This window comes from Neopsephotus bourkii, unplaced genomic scaffold (genome assembly GCF_033783945.1).
Source record: "Neopsephotus bourkii isolate Nb327-2 ecotype Australia unplaced genomic scaffold, CSIRO-AGI_Nbou_v1 NB_933, whole genome shotgun sequence".
NCBI lineage: Eukaryota > Metazoa > Chordata > Aves > Psittaciformes > Psittacidae > Neopsephotus > Neopsephotus bourkii.
The window spans coordinates 259,556-275,293 of NW_026901427.1; the positions used below are offsets into that span (position 1 = coordinate 259,556).

At 38.6% G+C, this 15,738-nt stretch overlaps 1 protein-coding gene across 2 annotated transcripts in view; it reads right to left on the reverse strand.

Annotated features, from left to right (window-relative positions):
• Positions 1-15,738, reverse strand: part of LMBRD2 (LMBR1 domain containing 2) — a 42,087-nt gene that overhangs the window by 19,088 nt on the left and 7,261 nt on the right. For both annotated transcript variants that reach the window (XM_061357942.1, XM_061357943.1), the window contains exons 2-12: positions 15,359-15,588; positions 14,842-14,921; positions 12,854-12,949; positions 11,942-12,109; positions 10,835-11,045; positions 7,941-8,015; positions 7,501-7,614; positions 6,161-6,344; positions 1,783-1,964; positions 734-867; positions 414-519 (exon numbers count right to left, since the gene is read on the reverse strand). In XM_061357942.1, coding sequence (XP_061213926.1) covers positions 414-519; positions 734-867; positions 1,783-1,964; positions 6,161-6,344; positions 7,501-7,614; positions 7,941-8,015; positions 10,835-11,045; positions 11,942-12,109; positions 12,854-12,949; positions 14,842-14,921; positions 15,359-15,532 — 1,524 coding nt within the window. In that variant the 5' untranslated portion in view covers positions 15,533-15,588. The remainder of the gene's footprint in view (positions 1-413; positions 520-733; positions 868-1,782; positions 1,965-6,160; positions 6,345-7,500; positions 7,615-7,940; positions 8,016-10,834; positions 11,046-11,941; positions 12,110-12,853; positions 12,950-14,841; positions 14,922-15,358; positions 15,589-15,738) is intronic.

Below are 15,738 nucleotides of genomic sequence, written 5' to 3' on the forward strand. Positions count from 1 at the left end.
TCTGGGCAACACTAAGAATCCACTTGCTAACAACAAAGATGTGAGATGTAACCTGCTGTCCTGCGGAAACTGTGGTTCAGTTATCCCAAACTCACTTTTTAGTGGCAAGTTAGGTTCGCTCCTAGTCTATAAAAATGCCCCATATGCTAAAACCAGAGGAAGCTAGAGCTCTGAAGAAGTGAAGAACAGTCTGAACTCTTCACAATAAAACTTTACTTTCTTAGAATAAAGAGACCTAAACAGAAAAATGGAACTATTGATGACTCCTAGCAATCACTACTGAACTATAAGTATGTCTACCTGTGTAATAGCAATGAAAATACTTTAATATCTCAATATAAGAAATATTTTAAAATATTGTGCCTAGTTTCCAAATCACATAGATGGCTCAAACCCACATTTTCTGTACTTACAGATGTATAAGCAGTTGGCTGAGTATTTTTGTGAGAGATTGTTGCATCCATGTGGGTCAAGCCCAAAAAGTTCAAGCATAATGGTGGAGTAAGACGGCAAAATAACCTGCACAAATACAAGAAGCAACAGCATTTAAAACAATTTACTGGACTAATGATATTCACAAATTATAACTTGATATTTCACAGAATAATGATGTATAGATCATTAGGATTTATACCTATATGTTTATAAATGAAAGAATACAAACTAAACTTTCATGGACACCTTCAATTGAGTATCTGACAGAAAATCTGCAAAATATATGCCACATACTCACATGCCACTGAAAAGGAGACTATATGCATCTGTCTGATGATGTGAAGCTAAGTAATAGTAGTTAAATACACGGATCCTGAAGACAGTAGAATAAACACAGATACTTAAGAAAAAGATGGTAAGAAAACAGGCCATCTGGGAAAAAAAATAAATAAAAGTCACTTGAATGTAGAACTCTACTAAAGGTTTTAATGCATTCAGCACATAGTCTGTGCAGGCAATAGGTTGACTGCAGTCTAATTTTTTATTTTGAGATGGGACAGTAACACCAGCTCTCACCTGCTCTAAGAAACTTCACGAGTTTTTTTCACCAATTTAAATTAAGAATTATATTTGCAACATCCTGCATTTCACATAATGGCAACTAACACTAGGAATATTAATTCTACTTCTTGTTGTGTAAATGAAATTGCTGTAATTACCTTGATAATTACTATGATAATTTGGCATTTCCTCCCACAAAAAGGGATAAAAATGAGTGTTCTCAATTCGACCTATTTTGTTAGTATACCGGAATTTTTCAGCTCAGTTCTGTGAGCATGAGGCTCACAAAGTCCTTGGCCAAACCAAAACATCACCATTATCAGCTCTGTTCCCAGGCCGAACGTCAAAACACAGCACTGCCCCAGCTACCAAGAAGGAGAAAAATGACTGCTACTGCTGAACCCAGGACAAGTTCCTTTACTGATAAATTTGTACATGTGTATGCTAGCTACACCTGAGGCTGTATTTCTGGTCAGCAGCAAATTCCTGGTTAGGAAAGACAGGTCACACACAGCTGATTTAACACAAAGCTTCAAGTTAAGGTTTCCTGCATTACTCCACACATGAGATTCAGCTCAACTGGATCACACCCTCATCCTGCATTGGAGAGTTTTAAGAAAGTGGCAAAAGGCTGACTCACACCACAGAAACAATGGTGATACATGTTTTAGAGACCTTCTAAGAGTTGACAGATTATTTAGAGGCTTATTTTTAAATAAATCTGGTCTAATGTTGCGGTAACAAATTACGTGAAAGATTTTTATTGACTGATTATTTCAAACTTACCTCTATGTATATATAATTATATGTCTTTTCTGCCAGCTGTATGAAAACTGCAAACAGTGATAAAACTGGTTTTGTGCTGAAAAAGGTGCACTCTGACCACACAACAATGACAGAGAATGTGGCCAGAACAACAGCAAGCACCCTGTAAAACCATGGTCGTAGAAGACATTCCCAGTACCACTCTGGAAAAAACAACACACATACAACCAGAAAGGGTTAATAAAAATTACACTATCAGAAACTGAACTCCCTCACAAAAAATGTCACGAAATTTTTGGACACACGCCTTTAAAATGAAGACCAGAATCTACAGGGTCACACACTTAATTTTAGGGGTCTTCCAAAGCCTAGAGATCTGGCTCAGCCCTAAATAATCATGTGCAAAACAGGAGGAAACAGGGTGGAATCTGGGAGGCAAATTTTGCAAATGGACTGGGAAGAGTGGGGTGTGCAGAACAGAGCTCTTCACGTTTGGCACAGATACTACAAGTGATCCACTTTTTGTTTGTTCATCTGTTACCCTCTCAGAAACAAAGCTTAGACTTTAAAACAATGCTGTCCTACCCGGGAAATAACCATTGCTACTGCACAACAAATTAGAAGATGAACCATGACTGGGAAAAGGCACTTTCCAAAAAGATTAACAAGCAACTGCAACTCCTTATGTTCAGTACATGACGGACAGAGAATCTTTCTCTTTTTGCTTTACTGGAAGAGTGGTGCCATCTCAGTAATGTTCCAAACATGTGATCCAGTAATTTCAGATGCTAACTTAATTATTTGTTTTCTTTCTTCTAAGGCTTCAAAGTTTGCTATTACAACATGCAACTGCTTTTAAGTTTAGACTCTTTATATACATATATGTATACATATATTATATATAAAAACAATATTTATGTTGCAGAGAGGTTGCCTGGTCTAATAAGTCCTACTGAGTGGGTGCTAGATACAGATAGCAGTAGTCTGGAGACCATTAAGTACTACAGAGCCCTGGGAGAGGTGGTTAGGGACTCTGGAGCTCAGTCTTTTCATCAATTCCCCAGGATAAAGGGGAGTACCTTAAAAAGGCCAGGTGGATTTGGCAGGTTAATAACTGATTAGAACAATGGTGCCATAGTCAGGGGTTTGGGTATTTAGAACATTGGACTCGATGGCCAGGTCTACTGGAAGCTGGTGAAGCTGATTTGGTAGGAGGCTTGCCAGGCTGGTCAAGAAAGCTTTCAACTAGATGTGTTGGGGGATGCAGGGCATCATTCCATCCCAACACACCCAGTCAGTTGCCAGCACCTATAATAAATGCTCAGAGCGATGTAAAGATATTTCAGCTGCTCCAGCCAATGACCTGGCTTCATTTGGAGCTCAGCTCAGACACCTCTATACAAACGCCTGTAGTATGGGGAACAAACAAGAGGAATTAGAGACGTGTGCATGTCAATGAGGATATGGTATCACTGGTATTACAGAAACACATTGGGATGGCTCCTATGACGGCAGTGTTGAAATGGAAGGTTACAGGATCTTTAGAAAAGACAGGCCTGGCAGACGGGGAGGGGGAGTTGCTATTTATATTAGGGATAGGCTGGAGAGTATGGAACTCTGTCTGGGGACAGGTGATCAATTAACAGAGTTTGTGGGTCAGGGTCAGAGGAAGAACAGGTACGGGGGACATTACTGTGGGGATCTGTTACAGACCACCTGATCAAGAGGACTCTGTGGATGAAGCTCTCTATAGACAGACAGCAACAGCCTCATGCTCGCAGGCCCTTGTCCTCATGGGGGACTTGAACCACCCTGATATCTGTTAGAAGGACGGTACAGCCTGACACAAGCAATCCAGGAGGTTCCACGATTGTGTGGAAGACAACTTCCTTCTGCAAGTAACAGAGGAGCCGACAAGGAGAGGTGCCATGCTTGACCTTGTGCTCACCAACAGGGAAGGGCTCGTTGGAAATGCGACACTCCAGGGCAGCCTTGGTTGTAGCCATCATGAGGTAGTCGACTTAGAGATCCTCAGGACAGTGAGAAGAGTGTGCAGCAAGCTCACTGCCCTAGACTTCAAAAGAGCAGACTTTGGCCTCTTCAGGAACCTGCTTAGTGAGGTTCCATGGGATATAGCCCTAGACGGCAGGGGGGCTCAAAACTGTTGTCTAATATTTCAGGATCACATGCTACAAGCTCATGGATGTTGCATCCCAACTAGAAAGAAGTGCAGCAGGAGGGCCAGCAGACCTCCATGGATGGATAAGGAGTTGCTGAGGAAACTTAGAAGGAAAAAAGCAGCTTATAAAAGGTGGAAGCAAGGACAGGCAGCCTGGGAAGAATACAGGGGTGTTGTCTGGGAAGCTAAGGACCAGGTTAGGAAAGCTAAGGCCCAGTTAGATTTAAACTTGGCTAGGGATATTAAGGATAACAGGAAGGGATTCTACAGGTACATAGCAAATAAAAAACAGACTAGGGAGAACGTGGGCTCCTCAGGAAGCTCTCAGGAGAATTGGCTACCCTGGATTTGGAGAAGGCTGAGGTTCTTAAGGACTTCTTTGCCTCAGTCTGCACTGGCAAATGCTTTGACCACACCATCCAAGGCTTGGAAGGCAGATGCAGGAACTGTGAGAGTGAAGACCTTGGGCCCACTATAGGAGTGGATCTGGTTTGAGACCATCTTAAGAACCTGAAAGTGCACAAGTCCATGGGACCTGACGAAATCCAGCTGCGGATCCTGAAGGACTTGGCGAATTAAGACGCTAAGCCACTGGCCATCACATTTAAAAAATCATGGCAGCCAGGTGAAGTTCCTGACAACTGGAAAAAGGGAAATATAACCCCCATTTTCAAGAAGGGGAAGATGGATGACGCAGGAAATTACAGACCAGTCAGTCTCACTTCTGTGCCTGGAAAAATCTTGGAGCAGATTCTCCTGGAAGGTATGCTAAGGCACATGAAAAACAACAAGGTGCTTGGTGACAGCCAGCATGGCTTCACTAAGGGGAAATCCTGCCTGACCAATTTGGTGGCTTTCCATGATAGGGCTACAGAACTGATGGACAGGGGTAGAGCAGTTGACGTCATCTATGTGGTCTTGTGCAAAGCATTTGACACTGTCCCGCATGACATCCTTGTTTCTAAATTGGAGACATAATTTGATAGGTGGACCACTCAGTGGATAAAGAACTGGCTGGATGGCTGCACACAAAGAGTTGTGGTCAATGGCTCAATGTCCGCCTGGAGACCAGTAATGAGTGGTGTCCCTCAGGGATCGGTGTTGGGACCAATCTTGTTCAACATCTTTGTCGCTGACATGGACAGTGGGATTGAGTGCGCCCTCAGCAAGTTTGCCGATGACACCAAGCTGTGTGGTTCGGTTGATACGCTGGAGTGAAGGAATGCCATCCAGAGGGACCTTGACACGCTTGTGAGGTGCGCTGATGCCAGCTTTATGAAGTTTAACCATGCTGAGTGCAAAGTCCTAAACCTGGTTTGGAGCAGTCCCACGCATAGCTACAGGTTGGGCAGAGAAGAGATTCAGAGCAGCCCTGCGAAGAAGAACTTGGGGGTGTTGGTAGACGAGAAAATGAACATGAGCTGGCTTCAGTGTATGCTTGCAGCCCAGAAAGCCAACCATATCCTGGGCTGCATCAAAAGGAGGGTGACCAGCAGGTCAAAGGAGGTGATCCTGCCCCTCTACTCTGCTCTTGTGAGACCCCACTTGGAGTATTGCATACAGTTCTGGTGTCCTCAGCATAAAAAGGACATGGAACTGTTGGAGCAAGTCCAGAGGAAGGCCACGAGGATGATCAGGGGACTGGAGCACCTCCCGTATGAAGACAGGCTGAGAAAGTTGTGGCTGTTCAGCCTGGAGAAGAGAAGGCTGCATGGAGATCTCATAGCAGCATTCCAGTATCTGAAGGGGGGTTATAAGGATGCTGGGGAGGGACTCTTCATTAGGGACTGTAGTGATAGGACAAGGGTAACAGGTTAAAAGTTAAACAGGAGCAATTTATATTGGATATAAGGAAGAAGTTCTTTACTGTAGGGGTGCTGAGGCACTGGAATGGGTTTCCCAGGGAAATTGTGAATGCTCTATCCCTGGCAGTGTTCAAGGCCGGGTCAGACAGAGCCTTGGGTGACATGGTTTAGTGTGAGATGTCCCTGTTCGTGGCAGGGGTGTTGGAACTAGATGATCTTGAGGTCCTTTCCAACCCTAACTATTCTGTGATTCTATGATCAGTAACTGATACCTATTCCATTACAGAAATGCATTAAGATGCATATTTGTTTCCCTCTACTGCAACTGAACCTTTTACATAAAAAAATAAATTCTTCTTATGGAACAGTACCATTTACTCCTCTACATATTCAAAATCTGCATTACAGCACTTACCAACTGTTGGTGTGTAGAAATACTGAGTGATTTTATTCTCTGGTTCCTGGGAATGAAATGTATGAACAAACTGTCGAGTTGCACTGGTTTCATTTTTTGCCACATCTTCTAGGTAAAATGCTTGTTCTAAAAGAATTTGCCACTGGACCTGTGTACGACGATGTCTCTGTACTGAATAGATTACCTACAATAAATTCCAAGAAATTATGGTTACAACATACTTGTTTCAAGAAATGCGAGAAAAGCCTTGCAAAATCCCTTACAGATGTCTATTTTGCAGGATTGCAAACATTACTTCTGTATATTAACAGAAGCCAGTAATTAACTATCCAAACACATAAATCATAAAAGGAGTACCTACATGCTTCCTGTGTTTTGAAGTTCTTTTGTAGGCTTAAACTAACAATATTGTGTTTGCCTTTAACATAGTAGAACAGACCAAACTGTTCTAACTTACTAACATTTAGACAGAAAGAAATGTTCGGCTGATGCATGAAGGAACATCACAGGACTGATAACAACTAAGGAGACAGTAAATAAGACCAAGGATGCTAGCCTTCAAGATAGCTGAGTGGCTCCCAAAGTGAAGCGAGACTGAAAGAAAACAGAAGCAAGGACATACCAAGTGCCAACTCAGCAGCAGAACTTTGTGAGTGTGCAGACGCACTGAGGTCATTTAATAAACATAGTGAGGAAGACTATCAGTGACCACCAGACCCCCACCAAGCAACAAAGAGCATGCTTAATTAGGATGCAAATATTATAACTATTACCTGGAAACTCTATAAATATACATGATATGCTAAATATATAGCTGCTACTGGCAAGTAACGGGTGCACTCACTTCTACAAAATGATTTGCATGTGAGCCCAGCACTGCAATAAAGAATGCCTGCTTTCTAAAACTCCAAATTGAGTCTTAAGAGAGTTCCTATAACTGACTTTTATGGTAACATTTTCACCACAATCCATCTGTAGCAATGACAGTCTACTTTTTCCAACATACCATTTTATTTTCTGCATCCTACCGAATATCAATCTCTTACTACAATTTCTTTTATAGAATACACTGTCAATCAATCATTACAAGGCTTACCCACAGTTAAAACAATGTCAAGAGATAATGGAGTGAGAACATTTTTTATACATGCAGAAATTTGATCTGGACATCACTAGGGTATTAAACTTCTGTGCTTTCTTTCACTGAAAGAAGTTTTTGTTAAGCTCAAAACCCACTGTACTCAGCAATTCAGGTAAAGTGCATTGAAATTTTTTGTTTGACTAGCATTTATTGTCATTATGCAAGCGTAAGTGAGGCATTCTCTCATTTATTAATATACCTGCTTGTGAAGTTTGACCAAACTTTTTTCAGTTGGATAACTGTTCTGTCTTTCATCAAAATCTTCATAATCATCCATATTCCTACCCATTCTTTCCTGGTACTCAGTAGGACACTGGGAAAGACAAGTGAAAGTTAACTGGAAGATAAAGGAATAGCAAGTACTCTTTATTAATTATGAGTAAATGTTTGGTGCATTTCATGCAACCAAAAGGCTCACTTAAAGTGTAGATTTTTCTGTTTCAATACTGCATATGTCAAAATACATCAAAAGAAAGCATTTTACAAAGAATTTAAGTTCAAATTCCAGTCAGAAACTCACAAGATGCCAATTACAGATTTTATATTAGGGGAAAAGAAAATAATGAACAAGTATTCACCAGGTGCAGGAACACCCCCTCCCAATTGAACAATTATGACTGGAGATGAGAAATTTGTTACCTTTTTCAGTATTGTATCAACACATTTTCTCAAAGGGTGGTTATACTTGATACTCTCACTTACTTTACGAACTTCCTGTTGAAGAAAAAAAAAATACAGATTTGTTTCATTCTGCTAAATAGATTAAAACATTTTACAGGATCAGATAAGAGTTCTAGCACTTTCAATGGAAAAGATAACCATCAGAGCTTAAAAACAAAAGTGCTTCCTAAAAGCCATGCTTTACTAGACATCTAATAAAAGATAACTGAAGTATTTATAAAGAATATATATATATAAACCTATGCCAGTGTGCAAACAATACTCTGTGAATGTGTGGAGGACTAGTTTCTACATATGAATGCTGAAGTGGAAAATACTTTCTTGTTTTAGTTGTAGGTAAAGAGGAGGAGTTTGTCTTGCCTGGTTTAGTTTCGTTTTACTACATTAAGGAGCTTGATGAATATAATTTTACACTTCTTCATTTTATATCTTCCTCACATTATCTCCACATAGCTTAATTCTGCAACCATTTGGCATTTATTGGTAATAAAAAGATGCTACCTAACAGCTAGAAAAGTTGTGTCAGAACTGGCTCTGGCAGTTTATCAGGCTTAGTGAGAAACAGATTTTATTCTTCATCCTATTGGCAATCTAGGGATAATGTTTTGATGGTTTCTTGTTACAAATGACACTTTAAAAACCAAACCAAACCAAACCAACAACAACAAAAAAGTTATAGAGTCTAGAGGACAGAATAATTGGAAAGGCTTAGAGATACTGTCAAATAGGATGAGCAAGCAGACAAAAGAACTGTATTTGTTTAGTGTGCCAAAGGAGGCTAAACAGATATAGACAGTCCTTCCACATATAAAATGCTGTTCTAACAGATGCCTCTCAGTAAATCTGGATTCCCTCTGCGTCTCACAAGAGATATGATCAGTCTATGGCAAAAGGATTTCTTACTATGTAGTGGGATTATAAAAAACAAGCAAAATCCCTCAAGAGTGTCTGTAAGAGCCAATCCTAACATATTCAGTCCCATCAAGTAGAGCACTGGACTGGAAAAAGCATAAAAAAAAAATAAATTTGAAGTATCATCTAGCACTACAGTTTCTTGCGTTTTCATAATCCCTGATAAAGGAAAAAAACAAAAGCCTGAATTAAACTGGGTGAGAGCTAAAATCTTGTGATTTATTTGATGCAGCAGCAGTTCATACTATTAGCAATCAAGTTCTCAGAGTCATCACCAACATTCTTAAAATTTCTTACATATTTTCACATAGTTCAGTCTTCCTGTGAAGGTTGAAAATGAAATATTGGCCAGAAATTCTAAGGTACAGTGCAATCTATAGTATAATTGTTTCTAGACAGAAAGAAAAAGAAGTTGGGAAAAAAAAGTGCCAAACACTGAAAGAAGGTTTTATCATATATTAACAACACAGTATGTTTTATGTTGTATATGACATAACCTCAGAATCTGTCAGTTACCATACCTGACTTAAAGGACAATCTATCACAAGACAGCAGTCTAGTACAAGACCCTCTTCTCAGGGAAGTTTGCTGCCCCCCTAAGCCCAAATCAGAGTTATCACTACAAGACTGACAGGTACAACCTTCTGAGTGCAATCCATTCCTGCTCTTTCATAGGGGCACTAAGACACAAAAAGTCTGAGGTTGATTAAAACAGATTTCACAGCCCTGGCAAGAATGCTAGAAAACTGAGGAGCACAGGCAGCCACTCCCTCAATTCTCCCACTAATGGGCAGGAGACTTGGGAAAAAACAGGCGAGCCAATAATGTCAACACCTGGCTCCAGCACTGGTGCCTCCATCAAAATGCTGGGGTTTTAAGCCACAGAAGAGCCCTCAAGGCACAGAGTATGTTGTATTTAATGACACAGAATAGATTAGAACATTTTCAGTTGGAAGGGTCCTACAATCGTCTAGTCCAGCTGCCTGACCACTTCAGGGCTGACCAAAAGCTAAACCTGTTATTAAGAGCACTCTCCAAATGCTTTTTAAACACTGACAGGCTTGGAACATAAACCACCTCTCTAGGAAGCCTGTTCTAGGTTTTGACCACCCTTTCAGTAGAGAAATGCTTCCTACTGTCCAGTTTGAAACTCCCCAGACACAGCTTTGAACCATTCCAATGCATCCTATTACTGGATACCCAGGAGCAGAGATCAGTACCTCCCTCTGCAGGTTTTGGACAATAATAATTTGCTTTAACTTTTGTTCAGCCCAGAAGCAGTCAGGCAGTTGGATTAGATGATCATGTAGGTCTCTTCCAAATGAAATATTCTATTCTGTTCCATTCTATTCAAAGTGCTATCCTTGTAAACCAAGTTTTTCTTGTTCATTTTCTAGTAAGCTTTGGATTATGTCCCACCCAGATGTTTATAGAGATTTCTTCTATTACTAAAGAATGAAGATTCTGCTATTATTTTATGTTGATATACCACAGTTACTACCCTACCCTAAAACTCTTCAGTAGCATTATTTTCAAGCCACGGTACCATAGCAGTAGAACAGGGAACAGCTACTCATATGGGTTGTATTTTCATTCTGTTCTTGAATTGCATTAGATCCTATAGCCCACTCACAAATAGCAATAAACAGTCTCAAAATAAACTGACTGGAAAAACCCCAACATTCTATATATTCTCTTCCCAAAGGCACATAACATGGTCCCACAAACTGAATTTGGAAACCCTTCTCAAGATTCCAGAAATATGCAAGGAGAAGAACATACAAGCAGACATACACAATTTGCATGAACATTACTGAAACATGTACACCACGTTTTCAAGTCCACAATGGAACATTGTGCTACAAGTGCCCAATACCAGGAAATTCATAAATGATTAACAGCAGCCTTCACTTATTTCATAGTGAAAGCTAGTTACTTACCTCCATAATATCCTCTAAATTCTCCTCTGCATCTGCTTTTTCAGTCATCAGTTTAGCAGCTTTGAAATAGGTCTTCATGAGCAGATAACCTCTCTTGGCCCCATTCCAGTGAGAACGGGGAATTTCCACCAAACCATAACCCAAAAGCAACACAAGAAGAAAGAGACCCCATGTGTTTGCAGCAGCTATCCCAATAGTCTGAAGTTGGTTCCTAAGGAAAAAAAAAATTTTGCAAAAACAAAACAACAAAAATCCTCAACAAAACTCAAACACCCCCCCCCCAAACAAAAACCACCCAAACAGAAAACATCCTCCTACTGCATCCTCAAGAAAGCAACCCTGAAGTATCTATGCACCAATAGGGATTTCAAGGTTAAGCAACAGGCTTAGTATCACCAGTAATTCTTGCCTAGGGCAAGTCTGCTACTTGATCATATTTAAAGCTGCCACAATTTTTCTGTATCTCCCATGTTTCTTCCTCCTCTGGAGGGAAAACGAAAATATTTGTTCTCAAGGAGTATGTTCCTTTAGGAAGCAATCTGAAATTAACAAACTTACTGAAAGAAAGGTTGAAACACTAAAATGGCAGTCACTATAAGCAACAGTCTCAGAATGCATGATTTGTATACAGAAGAGGAAGTTGAAAGCAATGAGACATTACATAATGGTAATTGTGTCTACTATGGAAGGCCATTAGCACTGTTGTAAATACCAAGTATTTTATCTCCTTTAAACAGAATCCACAGTAGACAGAAGCTCTACAGAGGAAATACCGACACAGGATTTTTGAAAGATGTTATTCTGACACCACTGATGAAGCTTCTGCACTAACTTTGTAAATGGATTTGTAGGGAGAAAAAAATATCCCACTGCTAATGCAAGGGGCTCCTCTGACACACATGCCAAAATCAGAAAACCAAAACAGGTTTCTATAAATAGGCAAAAAACCCCTTTTCACAAAAAAAGCCAACAAAACTTCCCAACTAAGTAGCAAAAATCAGATCAACTAAAACTGTTTATCATAAAAACAGTCATTTCATATATGGAAGAGATTACCTATGACAATTTCGTAAGAACCCATGCCAGTCCTTACAAAATTATTCTTACCATTGTAAATTGAAGTTTGGGTTTACAGCCACATATATTAAAAATGCTCCAAAAATCAGCAAGTAAGTGCCATAATAGATTGCATTCTCAATCAATGCAGTTTTAATCTTTCCAGTAATGGAGAACCCTCCTGATCTAGCATATGACTGCATGAAAGGTAGCAAAATCCTAGGAGGAAAGCAAACAAAAGCAAATTACATAAGTCAATCAAAAAGAAAAAAGACAAAAAGAAGAAAAAAACGAAACAGTAGGTTAGCAGTGGCTGTATACTGACATAAGGGTGCTTAAATTACAGACTAGTTCAATGTTTTGGTCTAGATATAATACTCTGACAGCAAACCTTAAACATGCTGCAAATAAAAACAGTACAGTTAGCTTTACTTTGAAAAATCTGTGTTAATTGAAAACTCACTACCAATTCTGATATTCTTGACTCAGCTACAAAAATAATAATTTGATGGTAGGTTGATATGAAACCACACATCAGTCTAACCCAAAAGCACAGACAACCTGTTTGGTGCAGCTGTATCTATAGCTTTATAGAGTATGTCCAGTAAAACAAAATTATTTACAATATTACTCAAAAATCAACTTATGAATGAGTTATTTTGCTGTCTGGTTGCCTAAACCCCATTTTTTTCTGACAATCTATCCATAAACACCTCTGTATAAATTTCTCAGTTTCAACTGTAAGAAGTGAACCAAGAGTAAAACATTGCCACCTGAAAAAGTATGCTCAATTTAATACAGTAATTATTAGAGAAATTTCACTGCTAGCAAATAATACATGACTAGACAGGTCAGTGGAATAGTGATATATATTCTTAAAAAATGTGTTATGACTGTTAAGAAGCTGCACTTTGAAACTATACATATACTGTAGTCTTTGCCATGTTGTTTTGCTTTACTTACCATGTTAAAAACTGTGATGTCCAATACACAACACGCCAAAAAACTGGCATAATTCCATTAGGAATGTAACTCCATGGTTTGAAGCATTTTTGCTTGCTGTAACAGTGTATAGAAACTTCTTGTTAGTTTTAGGGCCAAAAGTATAAAATACATTTTCTATAAATTCCTCTATCTAGAAAGGTCTTTGAAAATAGCACAGAATACACAACTATTTGAGTACATAGTCAACCAACAACCATCTCAGAAGAAAATAAACTGAATCACTACTTTAAAGTGCTTACTGCTCTCCTCACTACACATAATATATGTGGACAAGGCAGCTTTCCTAGAGAAAAAAGCCAGTAGCTCACAGTCTACAGAGATAAACAATTAGCAATACAAGCTTATAATTTTTTCTTTTTGGGCAGTAAATGCTTTCTTCATGCAAAGAAAAATCAACTCCTTAGACAGAAGACTACTCAGCTTTAGTTAGTCAGCAGGTTCTTATGAAGTATCTAGGGGCCCCATTACCTAGTTCTACTACCAAGAGCATTAGCAATTAAAAAAAAGAAAAATAAAGTGTATTAGTTATTTCTTAATCAGGCTTATATCAACCGTGATTTGTTGAGCCAACAGTTTTCTGACAGGTTGTGCTTGCTTCAGAAGACCAAAAAAGCCACAGGAACCTTTTTAGTGAAAAAAAAATGAAAGAGCAAAACCCAAAGTGCACATCTACTCTCTAAGGCACTTCATTTTTATTCCCACACCTGCCTGGGTAACAAAGCTATGGTGAGTCAAGAGGCAACTCCCTCAATTTAATAAGATTACTTATTGAGAAATAATTGGTGTTTTCCAGGGCTGAACTAGTTAAGTTTGAGCTATGGGTTTTTATGTACACAGCCTAGTTTCAAAACTATCAAATTACCATAGAATGATAGTGTGACTACAGGTGTCACCTAAAGTTTTAAGATCTGACATGGATCAACACAGTATCTGCTCAATTATTACTTACACTGATATTGCTATTTGAAATACTCAAGTCATATACTGTAATACAACATCCACCAGCATGTTCTGAAACTGTCAGTAAATAGAAATGCTACTGAATAGTTTTCAAATTGTGTATTTACCTAAGTATGCTTAATTATTGTAAACTCCATAGTCTTAAATAAAGGGTACAAAGTTGTGTCACTAAGTCTGGCATTTTACTGTTCTTCCACGAATATACAACCACATAGCCTTATTTGTGGTGCAAGAGAACTGGCAATACTTTGCATGGATGGATCAACTGACACCTCAAATGCTCTAATTGTCTTACAGATAACTACACTGCATACATCTACAGCTACAATGTATGGAAAGAGCCAGTGACAGCTAAAGAATGAGCAGCCACAGAAAGAGCCCACACTGGCCTACATTCACAATGTTTCAGGGATTACTTCCTACCTGCCAGAAGACAGCAAGCAGACTATCATTACTCTGGTAGAATGCAGTAAATTTCAGATAATTCTAATTATTATGTGTGTGTATATATATATATATATATATATATATATACACACTCAGTTATAATAAGCAATTAGATATACTGCTTACATGTAAGACAAGTCTACCAATTACATTCATAAGATGTGAATTAGACTTTCAGGTCTAAAGTCTTCAAGACTCTGGAGCATTCACCAAGGCCTGTCCTCACAGTAACAGTTCTATTGCTTTAACAAGCCGACAGAAGAAATCTAGCATGATTTAAAAAATATAAATAAATAATAAAAGGAATATTTAGGTAATCAGTTAGAACAACTGCATAATTCTACCAGTAGATGCAGATGCATTTTTCTTCACCTCTTCTCTCACCTTCCTGTATCATTACAATCTTCAGGTGTCATACCACACAGATAACCCTTGTTTATTAGATTTTAAATCAAGAGTGCACTCCTATCATTTAAAAGAAGAAAATCATAAAACACTTCTTGAAAAATTATCTAATGAAGAAAACATATAGCTCATACCTTGGAGAAAGAGAAACATAAGACCCATTACTTTCTGCAGGGCTGGAATTCACAGCAAGTTTGCACCGATTATAAATAGTCTAAAAGACAATTAATTTTACATCAGTGATCAAAAATGTATAACATTTATTTAAAAATAATAAGACCCACTTTAAAAGTCATTTTCTATACTACATTTGGAGCAAATATACTAATAAACCCTCAAAACAACATGCAATCTGCAGGACAAGTAAGTAAAAACACTGGAAGTGTTTTTATGTTACCTAAAGAGATAATTTATTTTTTTAATAAGCAAATAATGAAATTTTAAAGCATCTAAAATATATTTTTTATCTGGTGAGATCAACAAAAAGTAACATTAGTTGTAAGCACAGATGCTGTCATACAAAAAGGTAACAAGTGTTTATTTTAGTAAGATACTTTTTGGGAAATTTATTTGCTGTTTAAGAAATTGTTGTGTTTAAAAAAACCCCACACATTTTACACAACTAAGCAGGAAATTTCACAACTCTCTTACCGTACTGACATCCAGAGGCAGTATAAATACAATAAGAAAGCAGAGATACCAAGCCAATAATGTTGCTATGATCACCAGCTTATGCTGCTTCTTGAAGTCTCCATACCGATGAAGTAGGAATAAGGCCAGAACGAAGACAAATACTATCTCAAGGCCCAATGCTGCCCCACTCATTATTGAGTGTTCACCACAGCTGCACAGTGCAGCTCACTTAAAAAGGCAGATCAGAACTGTAAGACAAAAAGACATTTAGTTACATTAAAATCTCTGGAAGAAATTTATGCTGAAGGGAGTTGTTTAACAAACATTTGTTAACCCGTAACTAGACTTTTCTTACTTCACACAAGAGTTCTGATCAGACGAAGAACAAGATTTTTAGC